The sequence below is a fragment of the Anomaloglossus baeobatrachus genome, chromosome 4 (assembly GCF_048569485.1).
Source record: "Anomaloglossus baeobatrachus isolate aAnoBae1 chromosome 4, aAnoBae1.hap1, whole genome shotgun sequence".
In the NCBI taxonomy this organism is placed as follows: domain Eukaryota; kingdom Metazoa; phylum Chordata; class Amphibia; order Anura; family Aromobatidae; genus Anomaloglossus; species Anomaloglossus baeobatrachus.
Genome location: NC_134356.1, coordinates 114,245,025 through 114,270,658, shown reverse-complemented (window position 1 = coordinate 114,270,658; position 25,634 = coordinate 114,245,025). Strand labels below are relative to the sequence as shown.

At 47.3% G+C, this 25,634-nt stretch overlaps 1 protein-coding gene across 1 annotated transcript in view; it reads right to left on the bottom strand.

Annotated features, from left to right (window-relative positions):
* SIMC1 (SUMO interacting motifs containing 1) overlaps positions 1 to 25,634 on the bottom strand; it is a 66,669-nt gene that overhangs the window by 28,442 nt on the left and 12,593 nt on the right. Inside the window, exons 2-3 of the mRNA XM_075342306.1 lie at positions 12,615 to 13,184; positions 7,280 to 7,503 (exon numbers count right to left, since the gene is read on the bottom strand). Coding sequence (XP_075198421.1) covers positions 7,280 to 7,503; positions 12,615 to 13,184 — 794 coding nt within the window. The remainder of the gene's footprint in view (positions 1 to 7,279; positions 7,504 to 12,614; positions 13,185 to 25,634) is intronic.

Below are 25,634 nucleotides of genomic sequence, written 5' to 3'. Positions count from 1 at the left end.
CTAGTCAGATTCTGGACGTGAGTCTTCATATCAGCTACTCGTGGTCACCGTTCCTGGCGCGGACACCGGTGAATCCTCTGTGTAATGTGAGACTTCACAAGTCTACGGTCAGAGTGACCGTGACTGCAGACTAGTGGATTATGCATGAACAACCTCTTTAATGTGCAAAGAAACAAAAAGCCTATAAAAGCAAAAACATGTAATGAAATCAAATTGCAAAAAACAGCTATATAACAAAAATACATTAAAAAAAAAACAAAAAATAAAAAAACACAAGTTTATTCCCAGGCCATGGGCACATGATATTCCTTTTCATGTATTTTGACACAATGTGCCCCATAAGGTTTTCGACAGGACATTTGAATAAATTAAATAAATGAATACATTTGTTTCATTGCATTTTACTAAGTAGGGCTGGTAACTAGCTTCATTTCTCAGTAGATCATATGAAAATGATCTCTGGGTTTAGAGGAGAAAGCACGGCAAGTTCTTCCTAATCATTAAACACAGCGCTTGTTCATGACTGTATAACGTGATTAAGAAGGAGGACATAATACGGTATACCGCAAGGCCCACAAGTATTTGGACAGTGATTGAATCTTCAGGATTTTTGGCTCTACATGACACTATTTCAGATTTAAAATGAAACACCCGATATGCAATTGAAGTGTACACTTAAACCCTTTTACCTCTGGGAGATTTTCCATTTTTCTGGTTTTGTTTCGCCCCTTCTTCCAAGAGCCGTAACTTTATTTTTGTCAATCTTGCCATATGAAGGCTTATTTTTTGCAGGATGAGTTGTACTTTTAAATAAAACCATGGAGATTTACCATATAGTGTAGTGGAAAAATTGCAAAAAAAAGTGCGATTGCATTATTGTTTGAGATATTTTATTCACAGTGTTCACTATGGTAAAACTGATGTGTCAGTGTAATGCCTCAGATCGGTAAGAGTTCATAGACACCAAACATGTATAGGTTTACTTTTATGTCAAGAGGTTAACTTTATCGCCATTTTCCGAAACCTTTAGTGTTCTCATTTGGGGCGCAGTGACCGCTTATTTTTGGGTCTCGAGCTGATGTTTAACAGTACCATTTTTGTGCAGATGCTACATTTTGAGCGTTTTATTGCATTTGGCGCAAAATTTCCAGCAACAAAAAATAAATAAATAAATAAATTGTAATTTTGGCGTTTGGAATTGTTTTTGCTGCTACGCAGTTTACAGATCAGCTTAATGGATTTTATCTTTTGATATATTGGGCATTTCTGAACTTGGCAATACCAAATGTGTATATTTTTTATCCCATTAGTTTTCAATGGGGCAATTTGAACTTAGAAAAAGAAAAAAAAAAAAGTTTATTTTACAAGTCCCCCAGCGGGCTATAAGGATCAGCAGTCTGATCGCTTTATCATTTCTCCTGATCATAGCTGCACAGCTCCGACCAAGTGAAATTCTTCTCTCCTCTTAAGCTGGGGTCACACTAAACGACAGCGACAACGTCGCTGTTACGTCACCATTTTTTGTGACGTAGCAGCGACCTTGTAAGTCGCTGTTATGATCGCTGCTTAGCTGTCAAACAGCAGCCGAAGCAGCGATCATAACGACACGCGTCGCTGTTCTGCAACATGTGCAGATAGCAGGGAGCCGCGCACACTGAGCGCTGGCTCCCTGCTCTCCTAGCTACAGTACACATCGGGTTAATTACACGATGTGTACTGCAGCTACATGTGCAGAGAGCAGGAGCCGGCGCTGGCAGCGTGAGAGCGGCGGAGGCTGGTAACGAAGGTAAATATCGAGTAACCACCTTGGTTACCCGATGTTTACCTTGGTTACAGCTTACCGCAGCTGCCAGATGCCGGCTCCTGCTCCCTGCTCACTTCATTTCGTCGCTCTCTCGCTGTCACACACAGCGATCTGTGCGTCACAGCGGGAGAGCGATGACCAAAAAATGAAGCTGGACATTCAGCAACGAGCGGAGACCTCACAGCAGGGGCCAGCTCATTGCTGGATGTCACACACAGCTACAACGACGGGACGTCGCTGCAACGTCACAGAAAATGGTCACGTAGCAGCGACGTCGTTGTCGCTGTGTGTGACACCACCTTTACAGTCAGCACTCTGCCAACTGTAACAGGAAGTGAATCAGGATAGCGACAGGAGTCATCACATGACCCTGTGCTACCATGGCAACCATCGGCTCCCCGTAATCACGTCACGGGGCTTCCAATGGCGGTGGGTAAGTGCGCGTTACCCGCTGTGGGCATTTACATTGCAGTGTCACATTTTGAAAGCGTTATCTAAGGGGTTAACAGGCGGGAGTGGATTGTGGATCTACCCGCACATGTCAGTTCAAATCAGCAGCCATGCGCGGGACTCCCTGCCGTCTCACCACAGCAGCCGATTGTGATTACATTGACGTTACCTAGGACGTACCTGGTACGTCCAATTTTGGTAAGGGGTTAAGGCTAAGGACACTAAGAAAAACCAGCGAGTGGAATATAATAAAAATCACATTCCACTCGGACCAATGTTACTCAATTGGGCCGCTCCCATGGGCAATTTTTTTCTCAGCCCTAATTGGACTGGAAAACAATCGCAGCATGCTGCAGGTGGAATCTGATTCATTTTCTCTCGCACCAATACAAGTCTATGTCAGAGTGCAATGCGATATACGCATCAGCTGACAATGCAGGAGATAGAGGGAGGGACAAATCTCCCTCCCTCTCCTCCATAGCACGCACCCCCTCCTCCCCAGCTGTGCTGCAATCGCAGGATCATATCAGTGGCATGACACACTGCTTACACTCCAGCAGAGCGGAAGTAGAGTGTCATGCGATGCAAGCTCATTAAATGCTCATGTGGCCCCAGATTTAGGTTTAAAATATCCTGTGAAACTTTAGAATTTACAACCATCTTACTACAAAGCCTCAATTCAAATTGGACAAATTTACTTTATCATAAATAAAATGTTCAATTTTAAATACTCTTCTCTACTACAGCTGCCTGAAGTCTGGAAGCCATAGACATCACCAAAACACTGGGCTTCCTCCTTTATTATGCTTTCCCGGCCTTTACTACAGCTGACTTCAGATGTTTCTTGCTTGTGGGTCTGCCATAAGTTGTCTAAAGCATGTGAAATACATGCTCAATGTAGATGAGACCTTTGTGATTGACTTGGTCACAGCAAAAAATTCCACTCATTTGCCTTAAACTCCTGGGTTGCCTTTGCAGTATGTTTTGGGTCATTGTCCATCTCTACTGTGAATCGCCATCCAATATTTCTACATTTGGAGGACCCTGAGCAGAATGTATAGCCCTGTACACTTCAGAATTCATCCACATAAAGTAAACACTAGCGACCCAATGCCATCGGAAGCCATGCATGCCCATGCCACCACACTCTTGTTTTACAGAGGATGTAATGTGCTTTGGATCATGAACAGTTCCAAGCCTTCAATCCTAGCTTCCCATCATTCTTGTACAGGTTGATTTTGGTTTCATCTGTCCTCTGCTGCTTTTCCAGAACTGGGCTGGCTTCTTTAGATGTTCTTTGGCAAAGTCTTATCTGGCCTATTTTTAAGGCTGATTAATGGTTTGCACCTTGTAGTGAACCCTTTGTAGTTGCGCTCATGAAGTCTTCTCTTTTTGGTAGACTTAGATACTGAAACTACGTCAGGAAGAGTGTTACTCACTTGGGTTGAGGTGAAGATTTTTAGTTCATTATGGAAAGCATTCTGTTATTATTCACCACTGTTTTCTTCCGTTGATGTCCATGCCATTTTGAATTCCCAAGCTCACCAGGTAAAATATTTATATATAACACACACACACACACACACATTATATATATATATATATATATATATATATATATATATATATATATATATATATATATATATATATATATATATATATATATATATATATAAAATATATATACAGTTAGATCCAGAAATATTTGGACAGTGACACAAGTTTTGTTATTTTAGCTGTTTACAAAAACATGTTCAGAAATACAATTATATATATATAATATGGGCTGAAAGTGCACACTCCCAGCTGCAATATGAGAGTTTTCACATCCAAATCGGAGAAAGGGTTTAGGAATCATAGCTCTAATGCATAGCCTCCTCTTTTTCAAGGGACCAAAAGTAATTGGACAAGGGAATCTAAGGGCTGCAATTAACTCTGAAGGCGTTTCCCTCGTTAACCTGTAATCAATGAAGTAGTTAAAAGGTCTGGGGTTGATTACAGGTTTGTGGTTTTGCATTTGGAAGCTGTTGCTGTGACCAGACAAACATGCGGTCTAAGGAACTCTCAATTGAGGTGAAGCAGAACATCCTGAGGCTGAAAAAAAAGAAAAAAATCCATCAGAGATAGCAGACATGCTTGGAGTAGCAAAATCAACAGTCGGGTACATTCTGAGAAAAAAGGAATTGACTGGTGAGCTTGGGAACTCAAAAAGGCCTGGGCGTCTATGGATGACAACAGTGGTGGATGATCGCCGCATACTTTCTTTGGTGAAGAAGAACCCGTTCACAACATCAACTGAAGTCCAGAACACTCTCAGTGAAGTAGATGTATCTGTCTCTAAGTCAACAGTAAAGAGAAGAATCCATGAAAGTAAATACAAAGGGTTCACATCTAGATGCAAACCATTCATCAATTCCAAAAATAGACAGGCCAGAGTTAAATTTGCTGAAAAACACCTCATGAAGCCAGCTCAGTTCTGGAAAAGTATTCTATGGACAGATGAGACAAAGATCAACCTGTACCAGAATGATGGGAAGAAAAAAGTTTGGAGAAGAAAGGGAACGGCACATGATCCAAGGCACACCACATCCTCTGTAAAACATGGTGAAGGCAACGTGATGGCATGGGCATGCATGGCTTTCAATGGCACTGGGTCACTTGTGTTTATTGATGACATAACAGCAGACAAGAGTAGCCGGATGAATTCTGAAGTGTACCGGGATATACTTTCAGCCCAGATTCAGCCAAATGCTGCAAAGTTGATCGGACGGTGCTTCATAGTACAGATGGACGATGACCCCAAACATACAGCCAAAGCTACCCAGGAGTTCATGAGTGCAAAAAAGTGGAACATTCTGCAATGGCCAAGTCAATCACCAGATCTTAACCCAATTGAGCATGCATTTCACTTGCTCAAATCCAGACTTAAGACGGAAAGACCCACAAACAAGCAAGACCTGAAGGCTGCGGCTGTAAAGGCCTGGCAAAGCATTAAGAAGGAGGAAACCCAGCGTTTGGTGATGTCCATGGGTTCCAGACTTAAGGCAGTGATTGCCTCCAAAGGATTCGCAACAAAATATTGAAAATAAAAATATTTTGTTTGGGTTTGGTTTATTTGTCCAATTACTTTTGACCTCCTAAAATGTGGAGTGTTTGTAAAGAAATGTGTACAATTCCTACAATTTCTATCAGATATTTTTGTTCAAACCTTCAAATTAAACGTTACAATCTGCACTTGAATTCTGTTGTAGAGGTTTCATTTCAAATCCAATGTGGTGGCATGCAGAGCCCAACTCGCGAAAATTGTGTCACTGTCCAAATATTTCTGGACCTAACTGTATATATATATATATATATATATATATATATATATATATATATATATATATATATCCTAACACTGTGCAAAGATAGAGATAAATCTCTATATATATGAGATTTATCTCTATCTTTGCACAGTGTTAGGCTATATATATATATATTATATAATATATATATATATATGTATATATATTTGTACAGTGTTAGGCAGTAGGTATAAAAAAAGATTGTTTAAAAGAGCAGTCCTCAGTGGCTGATACCTTTTTAATGGCTAACTGAGCAGATGGTATAAATAGCAAGCTTTCGAGACTACGCCGGTCTCTTCATTAGGCGCAGTATAACACAAGAGCTGAAGAGTTACATAGTTATACATAAGAGGACATAGAATGGAGCAGTAAATAAGACAAGTTATGTGAAGCAAAACTGTCAGTACGACAAGGGGACAAACAGTTGTGGCAGTAAATATTGCAGCAGTTGATAGATAAGGAGTGTGAAAGTTTTACTGTCCTCTGATGTCTGCTCCAGAGTTGTGATGCCCCCAGATGCTCTGAGGAGCACATATCTTTATTGATTTAAAAAGACAAATCCAAGTGACCATTCAGTCCTGCTCTGAATGTATCAAAGGTCATCATAAGTTTGTATTCCAATACTCTCCAGTCTCTCTGGAATTTGAAGTCCTTTCAATACCAGCAATTTCATGTCCATGATGCTATGGTGTGGTTACAAAAATATTTGTCCACAGGTAGATCTATCCTTTTTTCTTTAATTGTGTGGCGATGAGAATTCATCCTTTTCTTTTAAAAAACTTTTTCAAGCTCTCCAGTGCATTTTTTTTTTCTTTTTTTTCCAGAATGTACCAAACTGTTGATTTGGCCATTACTAACATTTCTGCCATCTCTGATGAACTTCTTGTTTAATTTCAGTCTAAAAATGGTCTGTTTCTCTTCCATTTAGAGCTCCTTTGAGCACATGTGGATTCATGGCAACAGCTTCCAAATGCAAAAGCCCCACCTGGAATCAGCTCAAGAACTTTTACCTGCCTAATTCATGATTCATTAACAAGGGAATAGCCTATGAAGAACATTAAAGAGCTTTTGAGATAACTGTCCAATTAATTTTGGGCCCTTGAAAAAGAGGCAGCTACATATTAAAGAACTGTAGTTTCTAAACCCTTACTTCAGTTAAGATGCAAATACCCTCAAATTAAAGTGGAGAGTGCACTATATGCCCATATGAATTATATCTGTATCTTGAATGTATTTTGGTAAACCGTTAAAACGCCAAAATCTTTATCACAGTCCAAATCTTCCAGCTCTTAACTGTATACCATGCCTTCCTTCTCTGTAGGGAGTCAAGTTATGTATAGCAGATAGTTCCCTGCCCCCACAGCTACAGAACGACAGGATCAGCAATGCAGATATATTTTATAATGTTCCATTCTGTAGTGACAAAGACAGTATGGACATTTAAGTTTAATGATTTGGCCTGAAGTAGTGGACAAATTTGGTTAATTATCCCCTAATTATTATGAATCTGTTCTGACAATGCAGATTATTCACACATTGGTAGAGCCCAAACTATAGTACAACTGCATATATAGCAGATTATCATCTACAGATTTGAAAAGATTGCCTATACATCACATCTCAAAGCATGTATTATTCCCATTAACTTCATTCTAAAAGGATGTGTTTCACTGACCTTTGAACTTTCATTAGGATTGCATAAGCTTCATGTCTGATAGTTTGTTCCTCTGCACCCAGGAGAACAGAATTGATGACGTGACTGATTAGGTCTCTAGGGGGGTAGTGATTTGCAGTTACAAACTCAGCCAGAAAATACAAAGTGCCCGGGTGGAAGCTTTCATCTTTTGTGCTGTTTACCAGATTCATACGACTTAACGGCATTGGAGCTCGCTGCGAGTTCTGCAACGATAAATAAAAAACTGCAACAAAGGGCAAGAATTTTGTGATTGTGTAGGACTAAGGTTGGTCTGCCATTAAAGGTGCTAAACATTTCTAAAAGACACCTTGCAAAATAACATTGTACACCACATTCAAAATTATGCAAATGCCATTTTTCTCAGATTCTTAAATTAGTCTAACAGCTGATGTTTTGAACATAATCGAATTGTATTGGCCAAGCCTCCCAATAACAGCATTTTTCAAAAATTACGAAACAAAAAAACCCACAAAATGCCCTGTCCTAAATTATGCACAGAGTAACAGTTTATAGGTTGTAAATAACTGAAAATGGTCACTGTTGAATTTGAAGCCTAAGAGGTCACATTTACCAAAAGCAAAAGTATCTTAATAGGCCATGATACAAGTTAACATCGGTTCTTTGATATCGCCTTTACAATTCTTACATCCATTGAACTTGAGTTTTTGGATAGTTTCTGCTTCAATTTCTTGGTCGAATGTCCGAATGTCAGAATAACCTCAGAGCTGCTGTTTTCATGTTAACTGCCTGTCACTCAGATATTTTACTTGAGGCTACTACAAGGTTTCTCAATAGGACTGAGGTCAGCAGAGGCTGGTAGCCAAACCATGAGTATCCCAACTGTTTTGCCCAATATCAGTTAATACTTCAAGGTATTAGTTGCAGCAAAAGATGATGCATTGTCATGCATGATTTTGTTCTGGATGGCTTGGATCTTTTTGTACCATGGAAGAAAGTAGTCAGTGAAAAATTATATGCTTTGCCAAAGTCATTTTCACACCTTCAGGGAGCCTAAAGGCACCTATTAGCTTTCACTCATTGAGTCTGGCCTAAAACAGGACTCCACCAACTTCTTGCAGAGAATGCAGCCTTGTTGGGACATGGTGGCCATTCACCCACTAGAGCATGAAGGGCTCCACGGCATGCATCAGAACAATAGGTTTATGCACAGCTGCAAGCCTCTGTAGCAGGGGTCTCAAACATGCGGCCCGCGGGCCGCATTGGGCCCGTCAGGCTGCTTCATGTGGCCCCTAGGCCCGTGCGCCCCTGGTCACTATCGCGGCAGGTGCAGGGGCCGCAGCCACTGTCTGCACTTTGTTAGATGAGTGTTTTGCCGGCGCTGCGCTCTCAGAAGCAAGGACGGTGCGCACGCAGCGCCGGCAAAACAACCATCTGATCTGACATAAATCGCTGCCAGGGGCTGCAGTCCCTGCACCAGCCGCGATAGTCATTGGGGCACAGCCTGCAGACAGCAAGAAGCAGAGGTGAGGAGCCAAGGGAACGCGGGACAGGTGAGAAGAATGGTGGGTTTTTATTCTTGTGTATGTGAAGGACGGCACATTAACCCCTTAGCGACCTATGACGTACTGGGTACATCATGGCTCCCTGGTACTTAAGGATCCATGACATACCCAGTACGTCATGGCGAAATCGCAGCCCCGGTGGCTGCGATCGCTGTTTGCATTGCAAATAGCAAATACCTTAGATTCGGGGAGGAGGGGACCTCAGGAGAGGTGGTGTCTCCTCCCCGAACCTACGGAGGCTGTGATTGGCTGTGCGGCGTTCGTCAGCCAATCACAGCCACTGTAATGTTCCAGCCATTGAAAATGGCTGTAACATTGAAATCCAGCCATGATCAGTGCAGCTGTAGCACCGATCATTGGCTGGAGCTGGGTGACCTCAGTTTCACCCGCCCCCAGCTCTGATTGGAGAGACTGGTCTTGTGACCGATCTGTCCAATCACTGTGGATCTGGGGCCAGAGACCGCCCCCTCAGCTTCACTCAGGAATCTGTGGGTGGAAGCCGAGAACGATCGGTAAATTATCACCTTTCACCGCCGCCACTGCCCCCACCACCCATGACTATAGGATGGGGACAAGGTGGGCACATGCCTATAGCATGGGGACAAGGTGGGCACATGCCTATAGCATGGGGACAAGGTGGGCACATGCCTATAGGATGGGGACAAGGTGGGCACATGCCTATAGGATGGGGACAAGGTGGGCACATGCCTATAGGATGGGGACAAGGTGGGCACATGCCTATAGGATGGGGACAAGGTGGGCACATGCCTATAGGATGGGGACAAGGTGGGCACATGCCTATAGGATGGGGACAAGGTGGGCACATGCCTATAGGATGGGGACAAGGTGGGCACATGCCTATAGGATGGGGACAAGGTGGGCACATGCCTATAGGATGGGGACAAGGTGGGCACATGCCTATAGGATGGGGACAAGGTGGGCACATGCCTATAGGATGGGGACAAGGTGGGCACATGCCTATAGGATGGGGACAAGGTGGGCACATGCCTATAGGATGGAGACATTACAAGGATGGGCACATGCCTATAGGATGGAGACATTACAAGGATGGGCATAATACTATTGGATGGGGACATTACTATAGACTAGGGACAAGGCTGGGGTTATTACTATAGGATGGGGACAAGGTGGGCACATTACTATAGGATAGGGAACATTACTAAAGGATGTTGGCCAAAATTTCTATATAGTGATAATTGTAACTATTAGTTACAACAAAGGGATAAAATGTTAAAAAAAAAAAAAAAAAATAAGGCATGACTTTTTTTTAACATCGAATTTATTTTTTTTTTAGATTTAACCAAAGAATGTGCACATTTGTTATAATAAACAAGTGAAAAATGTTGAAAATCAGTCATCCAAAGGTGTGTAAAAAAATATATATGGTACCAATAAAAATGTCACTTTGTCCTGCAAAGAATGCGGCCCCCCAAATTATTTTTTCTCGGTGCGGCCCAAACACCCAGCCGAGTTTGAGACCCCTGCTCTATAGGATCCTACAGCTTAATGCAGGGGTCGGGAACCTATGGCTCGCGAGCCAGATGTGGCTATTGATTGTTGCATCAGGCTCGCAGACCAATCTTCCAGTTTGTAAGCACTTTTTTCCTCCAAAACTGTGGGGAAAAATGGAGGAGAGTCTTACAAACCGCATATGGCTTACCAGGGCGGCAGTGGTGCCACAGGGTCTGTGATACTGCTGGCTCGTGGAGTGTCGCAGCGGCGGCGGATGCCATTGATTTGTGGGCTGCTTTGAATCTCCCGCAGTTGACAAGATAGACTTCATGAAAATGGCAGCATAGGTGGCGCATGCGCAGATAAGACTCCGCTGCCATTTTCTTGAAGTCCATCGTGTCAACTGTGGGAGATTCAGAGCAGCACACCAACAGATCAATGGCGCCCGCCGCCGTGATACCCCACAGCAGTATTGCCAACCGTCCAGAGCCATGACACCCCCTCCTCAGTACCCGCAGCATCACCTACACTGCCTCCTGGGACCTTCTGAGCCACTCCACCACTGCCCCTTTCCCGGTGAGTATGCCTCTCACAGAATTACATTTTAAAATACAGTATGTGGCGTTTATAGCTCTCAGCCAAAAAGGTTCCAGACCCCTGGCTAAATGTATGCAGGATTCCAGATACCAGCAGCTTCAAATACCTGTTTTCTGTTTCGCAATAGTATTTTAGTAACTACTCTCCATCCAATGACTGTCTGGTAGCAACCTTCCTCATTATGCCTTTATCTGCACAAAATCATGTGCTGTGCATTAGCCAAAAATGTAGACAGAAAATATTTCACGAAAATGTAAATGTGATCTTTGTAATGTTTTCATACCTTATCCAAGGTATTGCACTATTTGACGCTTTTCAGCAGCAGTGATCCCATTTCTTTCCCATATTGCTTGAAACCTGTGGATGCGTAATAATGTGCATCATCACTCTTATGTAGTTTTACTTTAATTGGGCTCACCTGGCAAATTAATCACAGGTGTTTGAGATTCATTTCAGTGATTTAAAGAGCCCCGACAATAGCATCCAAGAGTTTATTTGAAGAAAAAAAAAATAAAATCTGAGACTTAAATAGTTTGTATAATAATTTGGAACGTGGTGTATATCTGGGGTCAATAAATGGAAAAAAATACAAAAATTGTGATGGTATAAGGAAGCAATGCACCATGAGTATTAACCCTTTCATGACTACCATTTTCAATGTGTTTTTTCTTCCCCTTCTTCCAAGAGCCATAGCTCATTTTTCTGGCAATATCGTAACACTGAGCTGGCAGTATAATTCTCCAATTCAAAAGTCAAGTAGGAGTATATTAAGATAGCAAACCAGTCTAGTGTTCTTTTCATTTAAGTGGTTGAAAAAAAAAAAAGCTTTTGGCGCCATATTTTGAGAAAAGTAATGTTTTTATTTTACTTCTGGGATAAGAGGCTCAGTAATTGCTTATTTTTTGCGCTCTAAGCCAACACTATAAATGCCATTTTTTGGGTAGATGCAATGTTTTGATCACCTTTTATTGAATTTTATTGCAATATTGCAGTGGCCCAAAAACACAAAACAAATTTTTTTTACGCTTCACTGTTTACTGCTAAGATTATTTTATATCTTGATAGACTGGACATTTCTGAAAGCAGACATACGAAGCGTATTTTATTTTTTTATTTTTTTAATGGTTTGTTTTCAATGGGGCAAAGGGAGGGGTGATATGAATTTTTCTTCATATTAACTTTTTCTTCATCTTATTGCACATACTACTTGAAGCGGTGATGACCTGATCACTTCTGCTATACAGTACAGTGCATTAGCACTGCTGTGCATATCAGAAATCATGATCTATGAATACCATCTTGCAGAGTTAACAGCAAGATAGCAATGGCAGACATGCCATCAGCTGATTCCTGGCTGTCATGAGGTCCCATTGGCACCCCACAATTACTTGGGGGTGCCAATTAGAGCGGGGAATGGCAGGCTCCCTGCCGGCGCGTGTCAAGTCCTACTGTCAGATTTAACAGTGGGATTTAACTAGTTGACAGCTGCAGGCAGATCTCCAATCAACCTGCAGCTGTTAGAGACGTATGACAACTGATCAGATCAGCTGTCATGTGCAAAGATACAAGTTTAGCCCATGAACCCACATCAAAGACAGGGACGCTACTTTTGACAAATATACAAAGGTCGTTAAGGGGTTAAACACTCCTGCCATGCACTGAGCAAAATTATTTCCATTCACTGACAGATACTGCACCCCATATTAAATAGCTGTGATTACCATATGAGACATCAAATGAGTGACTGGTGGCTTCTTGAAGTATCGAAGTTTGTATAACAGTGACTTGTTGACTAGGTCGCAATCACTTCCTGATGTTTCTTCATCTTCTACCACTGCTGGAATTTGAGCAGGAGTTGAACTTGTTACTTTTTGGACCTGGGTACTGGTTTCTAAACTGTCTTGTAAGGGTGAAGAATTTAGATTAATATGGTTCATTTTGCTTGTCGAAGAAAGATCTTCATCCATACATTCAAGAAAGCCATCATCAGGTGGACAGCTCCTCATACTCTCTGAAGAGCATGTGCTGCTGCACGCATTGGACTCATCATCAAAGTCAACATCTTTACTTCTACAAGACTCATTCACAGATGAGCTAAAGACAGATTCCCTTCCAGGGCTGGACCCTCCACCTTCAGACAGATCACGGATGTTGCATTGCGAATCAGATTTCATATTCGACTGAAAGCTAAGCGACACATCTTCCTCATGGCCAGTCAAGTCTATGATGTTCTCATCAGAGCTAGTCACATACGCAAATCCTTCTCCATGATCGGTCAAGTCAATAACATCCTGGAAAACAAAGTTACCATTAATAGGACATGTTAATAGGTAGATTTACTAATCAATTCTATGAAAGACTGCTGGTATTTTAGTAGAACAGTTAAAATTTTGAAAAAATGACAGATAAATATGAAAATTAGCTGCCATATAATCCAAAAGGTTTGGTTATAGAGATTGTCAATTAAAAGTGTTTTTAGAAATATTTGGCAGAGCATCTAACATGCGGAATCTTGCACAAGCAAACAATATTTTAGGGTGAAAAAAAAAATAAAAATATATAGATCCTGTGATCTTAACGTATTGTTACCCCTCTATAAATCACTTGTAAGGACACATCTGGAATTTGGGATCCAGTTCTAGGCTCTACATTTTAAAAAGGACATTCAGAAGTTAGAGTCAGTTCAAAGGCAGGCAATGAGACGCCTACAAGGAATGGAAGGCCTCCAGAGGTTGGAAAAGTTGGATTTGTTTAGCTTCGAAGAAAAAAAAAAAAAAAAAAAAAAAAAAAAGACGTCTCTGAGGAGAACTCATTTATATGTATAAATACATGTGTGGTCAATATAAAGGACTGGCACATGACTTATTCCTTCCAAAGACAATACTAAGGACCAGGGGGCACTCACTGCGAGTGGAAGAAAAGCGATTCCGGCAGCTAAATAGAAAAGGGTTCTTTACAGTTAGAGCAGTCAGACTGTGGAATGCCCTACACACTGCTGTGCCAATAAAGAGTTAATTCCAAATAAGAGCAATGCAGGGTGGTTTGTTCTACACCTTTCAGAGATATCCCCTCTCCATTAGGACATACACCAAAAATGGTAAAACAGAGCTAATGGCACAGTTATATAGAAAAAAAACAAAATCACATAATGAGGTCAAAGTTCAAAAGGAAACGTGCTTGTCCATGTGGCATTGCTTAAAAATACTAAACCATTCATTTTATTAAACCACAAACAAAAAACATTAAATTAGAATTCAAAAACAAAGTATTCAGAGAATAAAAAATAAAAAATGGCCTGAACTGCATAATTGAAGCTTAGGTGTTTATCCTATTTGAGGAGGAAAAGGAAAAGAATGGTGGCAGGAGCCAGGCACCCATGCCAGAAGGCTACCACTCACTAGGATATCATAGGGACTCTGGTGTGACTTTTGCAAAAATGCTGAAACCAATGAGGAGTTCAGAGAAGATCCAGTGCTACAATATGCGTAGCTGTTGGCTCTGCTAAATCACGTGTCTTCAGATATTGTAAGACAACACTCCTGCAGTGTTATGGCTATTCCCCTTCAGATCCTAATTCAAGCATCACTAATTTGTCACTGCTCCATCACACCATAATGCATCAGCACAGTATCACATAGCAGCTAGAGCCAGTACAGCTGTCTGCTGTGAACAAGCCAACTTTCAAGCAGAAGGCGGCCCAGGGAATCAAAGACAGGGAGGAGACGATCAGTGTACAGTCTGGCCCCTGTGCACCCGAATGTAATTAGCAGAAAACTTCAAATAGTGATTAAAGAAGAACCACAAAGTGGATTTCTTAATGGTGGATTACAAAGATGCTACTTTCTAAACTACTTAGTTTGGTGTATCTATTTATGCAACAGTATCACAGCAATCTACAAAGAGCATTGCACCTGTATATTTAAAAAAAAAAAACAAAAAAAACAAACAAAACCCACACAACACTTTTCTTGCCCCAATAATGCCACCTTATCCCAGTGCTGTAGCTCTGGTGCTAGTGGCCAGCCTGTTAACCACCTGCAGCAAAGATGGTAATCAGTGGTGGTGGCAGAACGTACAGCGCACACTAGCCGAGTCTAGTAGGAAAACCACCACTTCAGTTACACAATTAGTTTTAAACCTGTTGATATGAAGAGGTTGAAAGTGGCTACACGATTACTGTACTATTGCTATAATCAACTCCAGAATGCTGAAGTATCCAATTACAAAGGGTCATTATTGGATAACCATTTATGATCCACCCCACCACCCAAGTTGCAAAATAAGAAAAATGCTATACTTAACTTTCTGAACTTGGGCTGTTTCTCTGATGTTCGCATGGTTGGACTTGTGACATTAAGGGGTATATCCAGTTTATTTTTTTTAGTTCTTAGCCCCATACACTAAAATAACAGTAAGGTAGTTGCTAACCATCTGCCAGGTCTGACCGGGGTCTGCCAGTTCAGCCAGCAATTCAGTTTCACTTCACCTCTTTCCAACAGAAGAACTTGCTCTTCTGCTCTGTCCTGTCAACAAGGTATCACTATAGACAATCATGCTGTCAGCCGGCTGCAGAGTTAGGCAGCGGGATACCAGCTGTCAATCAGCATGCATGACATCAGCAGAGATGCCCTGTCAAAAGAGCAATATGATGAAAATGACTTAAAGGGAACCTGTCACCACTTTTATGGCCAATAAGCTGAGGCCACCACCACCGAGCTCTTAAATACAGCATGTTAGAATGCTGTATATAAGTCCAGGCCGGGGGATATAAAGAAAAAACACTTTATAATACTTACCTAACGGCCGTGCTTTGGGCCTTATGGGCGTCTCCGTTGTCCGATGCTGCCTCTTTCGGCCATCTTTGTTCTTCTCTAGCCGCGATGCACGATGGGTCTGACGTCATACACACTCGCCGGCATTCAGGTCCTGAGCAGTGCGCCTGCTCAGGACCGGCGAGTGTGTATGACGCAGTTGCGTCATGCACCCAGGCTTCAGAAAGAGGACGAAGATGGCCGAAAGAGGCGGTGCCGGCACCGGACACGCCCAGAAGGCCCACCGCAGCGACCGTTAGGTGGTGGCCGCAGCTTATAACACAAAAAAGTGGGGACAGGTTCCCTTTAACTCTTCTTTCAAATTTGTTGTTATTTAAATGGTTGACTTGAAAAAGACACTTTTAGATGCAGGAGAAAGGGCGACCAGGTGTATATAAGGTTTCAACCCAATTTTGTATTATGTTTTCTACAAGGCTTGCTTCCCAAGGATGAACTCCGTTCCTGAACTTAGACATTGTGAGCTTAGGCCTCTGCCACACTTATGTGACAAAATGTAACGTTTTTGTCACGTACGTGTTAAGGGGTGGTTTGCTCCCCGTGTGCTGCGTTTATGGCACTTATGTGTTCTCCGTGTGTTACACGTAATAACACACGGAGAATGGAAAGCCCCGCCTTACCTGCATCATCCGGCGCTGTCTGTGGTGCTGAATGACAGCGTCCGGCCAAAGCCACGCCCCGCTGACGCTGCTTCCGGCCCCCAGTGAAGGAAAATCGTTGCTCAAATTCACTGGGGGACGGATGCAGGGTACAGCCGCGGCAGAGACTGCAGGTATGGTGGAGGGGAGTATGTGTTTTTATTATTTTTACACAAACAAATCTTTCTCCGGCGCGTGTCACAGGGGCCCGCATCCACACTACATCCGTGTGGTACGGGTGCGGGCAGTGTGACACCCGTACTGCCGGAGCAACACTGACATGTCAGCGGTTTTAAAAAACGGACACACGTTCCGTTCCTGAATACTTACGTGTGTCCAAAACAATAAAAATAAATAGGACCACATGGGCCCGTGTCTCCGGTACGTGAAAAAAAGGCACACATGTACCGGAGGCACGGATGTGTGTCGTAGGCCTTAAATAGTGCGTACTATATAGAATAAAATTAGAGCAGCAGCTCACCAGGCCATGCCCCTGGCCACGCCTCTTACCACACCCAGTCAGCAATGAGAATCATTGTTTAAGAAACAATTAAAAAAATACCGTATTTTTCGGATTATAAGAAGCACTTTTCCTCCCAAAAATTTGGGAGGAAAATGAGGGGTGCGTTTTAAGATCCGAATACAGCTTACCGGGGTGCTGTTTGTGCGGCGACCGGGTGCGTTCTGGTAGCCGGGTGCCTGTGGCTGCGTGCAGGCAGCCGGGTGCCCGTTGGTGCCGGCTGCCTCTCTGTACGGGCGGGCGGATGTGCGGGCAGGCAGCCGGGTGCCCGTAGGTGCCGGCTGCATCTCTGTACGTGCGGGCAGCCGGGTGCCCGTCGGTGCAGGCTGCCTCTCTGTGCATGCGTGTGGGCAGCCGAGTACCCGTCGGTGCCAGCTGCCTCTCTGTACGTGCATGCGGCCAGGCAGCTGGGTGCCCGTTGGTGCAGACTGCCTCTGTACGTGCATGCGGGTGGACAGCCGGGTGCCCGTTGGTGCCGGCTGGCTCTCCGTGAGTGCCGGGCGGCTGTGCGGCAGGTATCCCAGTGTGTCTGCGGTCCCAGTTTCAAATGATGGCGCCGGGAGTCAGCGCGTGCGCAGATGGATCTCTTGGATGAGCGCTCCATCTGCGCATGCGCCGCTCCAGGCGCCATCATTTGAAGCGGGACCGCGGACACACAGACACTTACTTCACCGGCCTGCTCCACCTGTCACCCGCTGCGGCTCCCACCACAGACGCCACCGCGGCTCCCACCACGGATGCCGCTGTCACCATGGACCCACTGCGGCTGACGCTACTAACACGCCGCGGCTGCCAGCACAACCTCTGCCTCCTGTGACCCTGCTTCACCACCACTGCTGGCCCCCTCCGGTAAGAGAACACCGGATTATAAGACAAAACCCATTTTTTTTTTTTACCTTTTATTAGCTCTAAATTTGGGGTGCGTCTTCTAATCCGGTGCGCCTTATAAAATGAAAAATACGGTACATAGATTTATTTCTAAGTAGTAAATTAAGATATAAATGAAGACTTGGCTGTGTAATATTTTAAAACACAAAATTCTGTTTTAAAGCAGATCTGTCCCCTAAATCTGCCCCATGTACAAAACTGCAGACTTCATGACAGATCCGCTCTATTAGATAAAATATCTGTAATACTGTGCTTTTGGTTAATGGGAGGAATTCATGAATACAGGCAACTTACTGTTCTGATTGTTCCAATTGTGGAGACACGGGGGTCGGCGACTGCTCTCCTGTGGAGACACGGGGGTCGGCGACTGCTCTCCTGTGGAGACACGGGGGTCGGCGACTGCTCTCCTGTGGAGACACGGGGGTCGGCGACTGCTCTCCTGTGGAGACACGGGGGTCGGCGACTGCTCTCCTGTGGAGACACGGGGGTCGGCGACTGCTCTCCTGTGGAGACACGGGGGTCGGCGACTGCTCTCCTGTGGAGACACGGGGGTCGGCGACTGCTCTCCTGTGGAGACACGGGGGTCGGCGACTGCTCTCCTGTGGAGACACGGGGGTCGGCGACTGCTCTCCTGTGGAGACACGGGGGTCGGCGACTGCTCTCCTGTGGAGACACGGGGGTCGGCGACTGCTCTCCTGTGGAGACACGGGGGTCGGCGACTGCTCTCCTGTGGAGACACGGGGGTCGGCGACTGCTCTCCTGTGGAGACACGGGGGTCGGCGACTGCTCTCCTGTGGAGACACGGGGGTCGGCGACTGCTCTCCTGTGGAGACACGGGGGTCGGCGACTGCTCTCCTGTGGAGACACGGGGGTCGGCGACTGCTCTCCTGTGGAGACACGGGGGTCGGCGACTGCTCTCCTGTGGAGACACGGGGGTCGGCGACTGCTCTCCTGTGGAGACACGGGGGTCGGCGACTGCTCTCCTGTGGAGACACGGGGGTCGGCGACTGCTCTCCTGTGGAGACACGGGGGTCGGCGACTGCTCTCCTGTGGAGACACGGGGGTCGGCGACTGCTCTCCTGTGGAGACACGGGGGTCGGCGACTGCTCTCCTGTGGAGACACGGGGGTCGGCGACTGCTCTCCTGTGGAGACACGGGGGTCGGCGACTGCTCTCCTGTGGAGACACGGGGGTCGGCGACTGCTCTCCTGTGGAGACACGGGGGTCGGCGACTGCTCTCCTGTGGAGACACGGGGGTCGGCGACTGCTCTCCTGTGGAGACACGGGGGTCGGCGACTGCTCTCCTGTGGAGACACGGGGGTCGGCGACTGCTCTCCTGTGGAGACACGGGGGTCGGCGACTGCTCTCCTGTGGAGACACGGGGGTCGGCGACTGCTCTCCTGTGGAGACACGGGGGTCGGCGACTGCTCTCCTGTGGAGACACGGGGGTCGGCGACTGCTCTCCTGTGGAGACACGGGGGTCGGCGACTGCTCTCCTGTGGAGACACGGGGGTCGGCGACTGCTCTCCTGTGGAGACACGGGGGTCGGCGACTGCTCTCCTGTGGAGACACGGGGGTCGGCGACTGCTCTCCTGTGGAGACACGGGGGTCGGCGACTGCTCTCCTGTGGAGACACGGGGGTCGGCGACTGCTCTCCTGTGGAGACACGGGGGTCGGCGACTGCTCTCCTGTGGAGACACGGGGGTCGGCGACTGCTCTCCTGTGGAGACACGGGGGTCGGCGACTGCTCTCCTGTGGAGACACGGGGGTCGGCGACTGCTCTCCTGTGGAGACACGGGGGTCGGCGACTGCTCTCCTGTGGAGACACGGGGGTCGGCGACTGCTCTCCTGTGGAGACACGGGGGTCGGCGACTGCTCTCCTGTGGAGACACGGGGGTCGGCGACTGCTCTCCTGTGGAGACACGGGGGTCGGCGACTGCTCTCCTGTGGAGACACGGGGGTCGGCGACTGCTCTCCTGTGGAGACACGGGGGTCGGCGACTGCTCTCCTGTGGAGACACGGGGGTCGGCGACTGCTCTCCTGTGGAGACACGGGGGTCGGCGACTGCTCTCCTGTGGAGACACGGGGGTCGGCGACTGCTCTCCTGTGGAGACACGGGGGTCGGCGACTGCTCTCCTGTGGAGACACGGGGGTCGGCGACTGCTCTCCTGTGGAGACACGGGGGTCGGCGACTGCTCTCCTGTGGAGACACGGGGGTCGGCGACTGCTCTCCTGTGGAGACACGGGGGTCGGCGACTGCTCTCCTGTGGAGACACGGGGGTCGGCGACTGCTCTCCTGTGGAGACACGGGGGTCGGCGACTGCTCTCCTGTGGAGACACGGGGGTCGGCGACTGCTCTCCTGTGGAGACACGGGGGTCGGCGACTGCTCTCCTGTGGAGACACGGGGGTCGGCGACTGCTCTCCTGTGGAGACACGGGGGTCGGCGACTGCTCTCCTGTGGAGACACGGGGGTCGGCGACTGCTCTCCTGTGGAGACACGGGGGTCGGCGACTGCTCTCCTGTGGAGACACGGGGGTCGGCGACTGCTCTCCTGTGGAGACACGGGGGTCGGCGACTGCTCTCCTGTGGAGACACGGGGGTCGGCGACTGCTCTCCTGTGGAGACACGGGGGTCGGCGACTGCTCTCCTGTGGAGACACGGGGGTCGGCGACTGCTCTCCTGTGGAGACACGGGGGTCGGCGACTGCTCTCCTGTGGAGACACGGGGGTCGGCGACTGCTCTCCTGTGGAGACACGGGGGTCGGCGACTGCTCTCCTGTGGAGACACGGGGGTCGGCGACTGCTCTCCTGTGGAGACACGGGGGTCGGCGACTGCTCTCCTGTGGAGACACGGGGGTCGGCGACTGCTCTCCTGTGGAGACACGGGGGTCGGCGACTGCTCTCCTGTGGAGACACGGGGGTCGGCGACTGCTCTCCTGTGGAGACACGGGGGTCGGCGACTGCTCTCCTGTGGAGACACGGGGGTCGGCGACTGCTCTCCTGTGGAGACACGGGGGTCGGCGACTGCTCTCCTGTGGAGACACGGGGGTCGGCGACTGCTCTCCTGTGGAGACACGGGGGTCGGCGACTGCTCTCCTGTGGAGACACGGGGGTCGGCGACTGCTCTCCTGTGGAGACACGGGGGTCGGCGACTGCTCTCCTGTGGAGACACGGGGGTCGGCGACTGCTCTCCTGTGGAGACACGGGGGTCGGCGACTGCTCTCCTGTGGAGACACGGGGGTCGGCGACTGCTCTCCTGTGGAGACACGGGGGTCGGCGACTGCTCTCCTGTGGAGACACGGGGGTCGGCGACTGCTCTCCTGTGGAGACACGGGGGTCGGCGACTGCTCTCCTGTGGAGACACGGGGGTCGGCGACTGCTCTCCTGTGGAGACACGGGGGTCGGCGACTGCTCTCCTGTGGAGACACGGGGGTCGGCGACTGCTCTCCTGTGGAGACACGGGGGTCGGCGACTGCTCTCCTGTGGAGACACGGGGGTCGGCGACTGCTCTCCTGTGGAGACACGGGGGTCGGCGACTGCTCTCCTGTGGAGACACGGGGGTCGGCGACTGCTCTCCTGTGGAGACACGGGGGTCGGCGACTGCTCTCCTGTGGAGACACGGGGGTCGGCGACTGCTCTCCTGTGGAGACACGGGGGTCGGCGACTGCTCTCCTGTGGAGACACGGGGGTCGGCGACTGCTCTCCTGTGGAGACACGGGGGTCGGCGACTGCTCTCCTGTGGAGACACGGGGGTCGGCGACTGCTCTCCTGTGGAGACACGGGGGTCGGCGACTGCTCTCCTGTGGAGACACGGGGGTCGGCGACTGCTCTCCTGTGGAGACACGGGGGTCGGCGACTGCTCTCCTGTGGAGACACGGGGGTCGGCGACTGCTCTCCTGTGGAGACACGGGGGTCGGCGACTGCTCTCCTGTGGAGACACGGGGGTCGGCGACTGCTCTCCTGTGGAGACACGGGGGTCGGCGACTGCTCTCCTGTGGAGACACGGGGGTCGGCGACTGCTCTCCTGTGGAGACACGGGGGTCGGCGACTGCTCTCCTGTGGAGACACGGGGGTCGGCGACTGCTCTCCTGTGGAGACACGGGGGTCGGCGACTGCTCTCCTGTGGAGACACGGGGGTCGGCGACTGCTCTCCTGTGGAGACACGGGGGTCGGCGACTGCTCTCCTGTGGAGACACGGGGGTCGGCGACTGCTCTCCTGTGGAGACACGGGGGTCGGCGACTGCTCTCCTGTGGAGACACGGGGGTCGGCGACTGCTCTCCTGTGTTTACTCTGCTCCGCTTCCTCTTCCTGGCATAATGACATCACTCCCTGCAAAACCGCAGGCAGCGATTATTACCGCAGGTAAATCGCGGCTATACCGGGGGTATACTGCACATCATTTGCTACCTGCGGTATACCCCCGGAATTTCGGGATTACATTACAGTGAATGAAGTGAAATACCAGGGGTATACCGCAGGTACCTGCGGAAAAGAAGTGACATGCACATTTTCTCAAGAAATTTGTCAAGAAAATCTTCAAAGAATTTTCTTGAGAAAAAAAACGCAGTGTGTGCACAGCTATTTTTTTTCCCATAGGTTTTGCCGGACATTTGTCTGCAGAAAGATTTCAAATATTTCTCAAGAAATTTACGCAGCAAAACCGCGGGCAAAAACTGCTAGTGCGCACAGGGCCCAAGTGCACACTCTTCACAGAATATTTAGTTGAAACTTCCTGGTGTGCATCTGAGCCCATAATGCTGATGAATACAGGAGGTTAAGAGTTCCCAGCAGTGACAGCTCTTCTGAGAGTTGTGGTTGGATTGTCTACTGCCCTTGACATCTGGTAAAAAACCTTTTTTCCTCTGGGAGATATCAGGCCTAGTTTACCAAGGCAGCCCAAGATTATCTGCACTCTCAGGCTGCTTTCATTTCACATCAGTTTTTTGCTGAGCGGCACAATACGGTGCTTTGCAGAAAAAAAACTGAAACTTTTTGCCGCCGGTTGCGTTTTTTCCGCATAGACTTGCATTAGCGCCGTATTGTCCGGATGGAACGTTGCCTGGCACTTTTTTTTGCGGCGAAAAAAATGCATCTCGCCGGATCCAGTGCGATTTACAATGCAAGCCTATGGACGCCGGATGCGTTTTTTTGCACTGCGCATGCTCAGTATCAAGCCGCATCCATCAAAAAAAAAACAGACGGGCCGCATGGAAAAACTTATGCAACGGATCCAGTTTTTCCGCCGCATCCGTTGCATAGGTTTTTGAGCCAGATTGAGCCGCACTGCATAAACCGGATGTGTGAAAGCAGCCGGGGTTCAAATCTCAATTTTTTCCAGATTGAGAAGCCAACCCAAGTTCATCAAGGTAGTTCTGACTTCGCAACTGGAAGTTGCAATGCTCGACTGATCTGCCTACAATCAAAAAGTTGTCTAGGTAGGATATCCCCAAGATGTGCTTCTCCTAGGGGAGCTGTTACTTCTGCTACAATATTTGAAAAGACCTAAGGAGCCATTGAAAACCTAAAGGGGAAAGGCCCTGCACTGGAAATGCCTCATCTTTCCTTCAATAAATAGAGCCACTAAGGAACTTCTGATGCCTCACATGAATCAGAACATGATAATACACACACTATATCCAGGACTACCATATAGCAGCCTCGAAATAGTTTTATTGCCCACTTTATAGACTCCATATTGAACAACCAGACTTTGAAATTTGCTCAGTCTCTTCAGATTGATTAGTTTTAAAAGGTCACATCCATTTCTTTACCAGAAGAGAGGATTAGAAAACTACTTCCTGCACTGGAACCAGAGTACAGATTTCCATACCAGTTCTAGGACCTCCACCTCAAGAGGCAGCTGTTACATACATACTTTTGTAGTATGTATGTATGTATATATATGTATGCATGCATGTCATACTACTACACTGAGGATCCAACTGTCACCAGAAACAGGTCCACCCATCAAGGAGGTCCTTGATGCCACCAGAAACAGGTCCACCCAGGAAAGTAGTCAGGCAGGGTCCAAACCAGGAGGTACAAAAAGGGACAAAAATCGGCAGGCAAGAGGGTGGTCAGAAATTGAGGTTAAGGTCAAACCGGAGATGGCAGCGAAGTACAAACACAGCAGGCAAGAGAGTAGTCCGTGAACAGGCAGAGGTCAAAACACAGGGATCAGATTTTAAGGGCAGGGCGTGAACCGAAGACCAGCAGAATACTATAAGACTATATCAGGGAGTGACCAGCAGACAGGAGGAGGAATAAGGAGGGTGTGGTGCCTTCCAATTTGCTGTAGCTGAAAGATGCACGTCACCACAGTCAGCCAGTGGTACTGCAGGTCCCAGGAAAACGCAGCTTAGTGGATGGGCGGAGGCTGCACCCACCAGAGCCACTGACTCCTCCCCCATCACCAGCATTGCCCACAGTGGAAATACGGTGGCGCCTGGTGATCAAAGCAGAAGTCGCAGGAGCGGACTCTGGTGGGGGACGTGACACTCCAATGCCATTTTCCTGAAGTCCATTGCATCAGTCAGCTTTCTGTGACCCACGCTCCGCTTAGCTATATTCAGCCTATTAGACAGATCATAAGACTACAAGACAGACCCCAGATTTAACCTTAAACACTTTCCTATTTTTCTCCTCTAAATTCAGGATGAGTTGTATGGTCCAGCACGTCTTAGTACAAAAAATACAGTAATTATGGATATGGAATGGAACAGAGATTGGATTCTGACTATCTCCCTACCTTCCAGGCAGTCTACTTTATTAATTAATAAAAACAGCAAATACGATCAAGGTGTTGACTGTTCATTATTAATAAAGTATCTGATTTTAGAGAGTGATTTGTATAGTTTTCTATAAATTTACCTCTATCACAAATCAGTTTTTTGGTTTTCTTCCAGGCAGTCTAACCTTACCATCGTGGACATGACTGTACAGGTTGCTAAAATGGCTAGCTTCAAGGCACCTGCTGAGGATTCCCATGTAAAAATATCTGTAAAAGCTATCTGCCCTCCTATGCGGGGGGGGGTCTTTAAGAACCCCCATATCCTCAAAGTGGAATGTGGTTTTAGAAACTTTTGTTACAGCAATCTCCATTTTTGATGCCTTATCCCATAAAACTAATGAATCCTCTTTAAAAAGGGATATTTCTTTTGGAAGACTATGGCAGAGATTCTTCTCAGGTTTCTTCCATTATCTCCTAACAAGGCCCATATTTGTATCGTCCACTGAAAAGTTAGGCAGCTTTATCTGTTCCAGATGACCTAAATGTCCTGCATAGATTTTTGGGCCTTGAAATCAATAACTATAGTGAACCTCACAGCTTTAGTCCCACTGGAAAATGAGGACAAATTCCTACTACCCACATGAGGACTAAGAGGAAGAAGACATTTATTCCTCTTCTGACCTAACAGATTTGTCATAATCAGAAGATAGTACCCTAGATCTTCTAGCCTTACCCTTTCTTAGGGGTGCTTCACACACAGCGAGCTCACTGCCGAGATCGCTCCTGAGTCACGCTTTTTGTGACGCAGCAGTGACCTCATTAGCGATCTCGCTGTGTGTGACAATGAGCAGCGATCTGGCCCCTGCTGCGAGATCGCTGCTCGTTACACACAGCCCTGGTTCGTTTTCTTCAAAGGCGCTCTCCCGCTGTGACACACAGATTGCTGTGTGTGACAGCGAGAGAGCGACAAATGAAGCGAGCAGGGAGCAGGAGCCGGCGTCTGACAGCTGAGGTAAGCTTGTAACCAAGATAAACATCGGGTAACCAAGGTGGTTACCCGATATTTACCTTAGTTACCAGCCTCTGCAGCTCTCACGCTGCCTGTGCTGCCGGCTCCGGCTCTCTGCACATGTAGC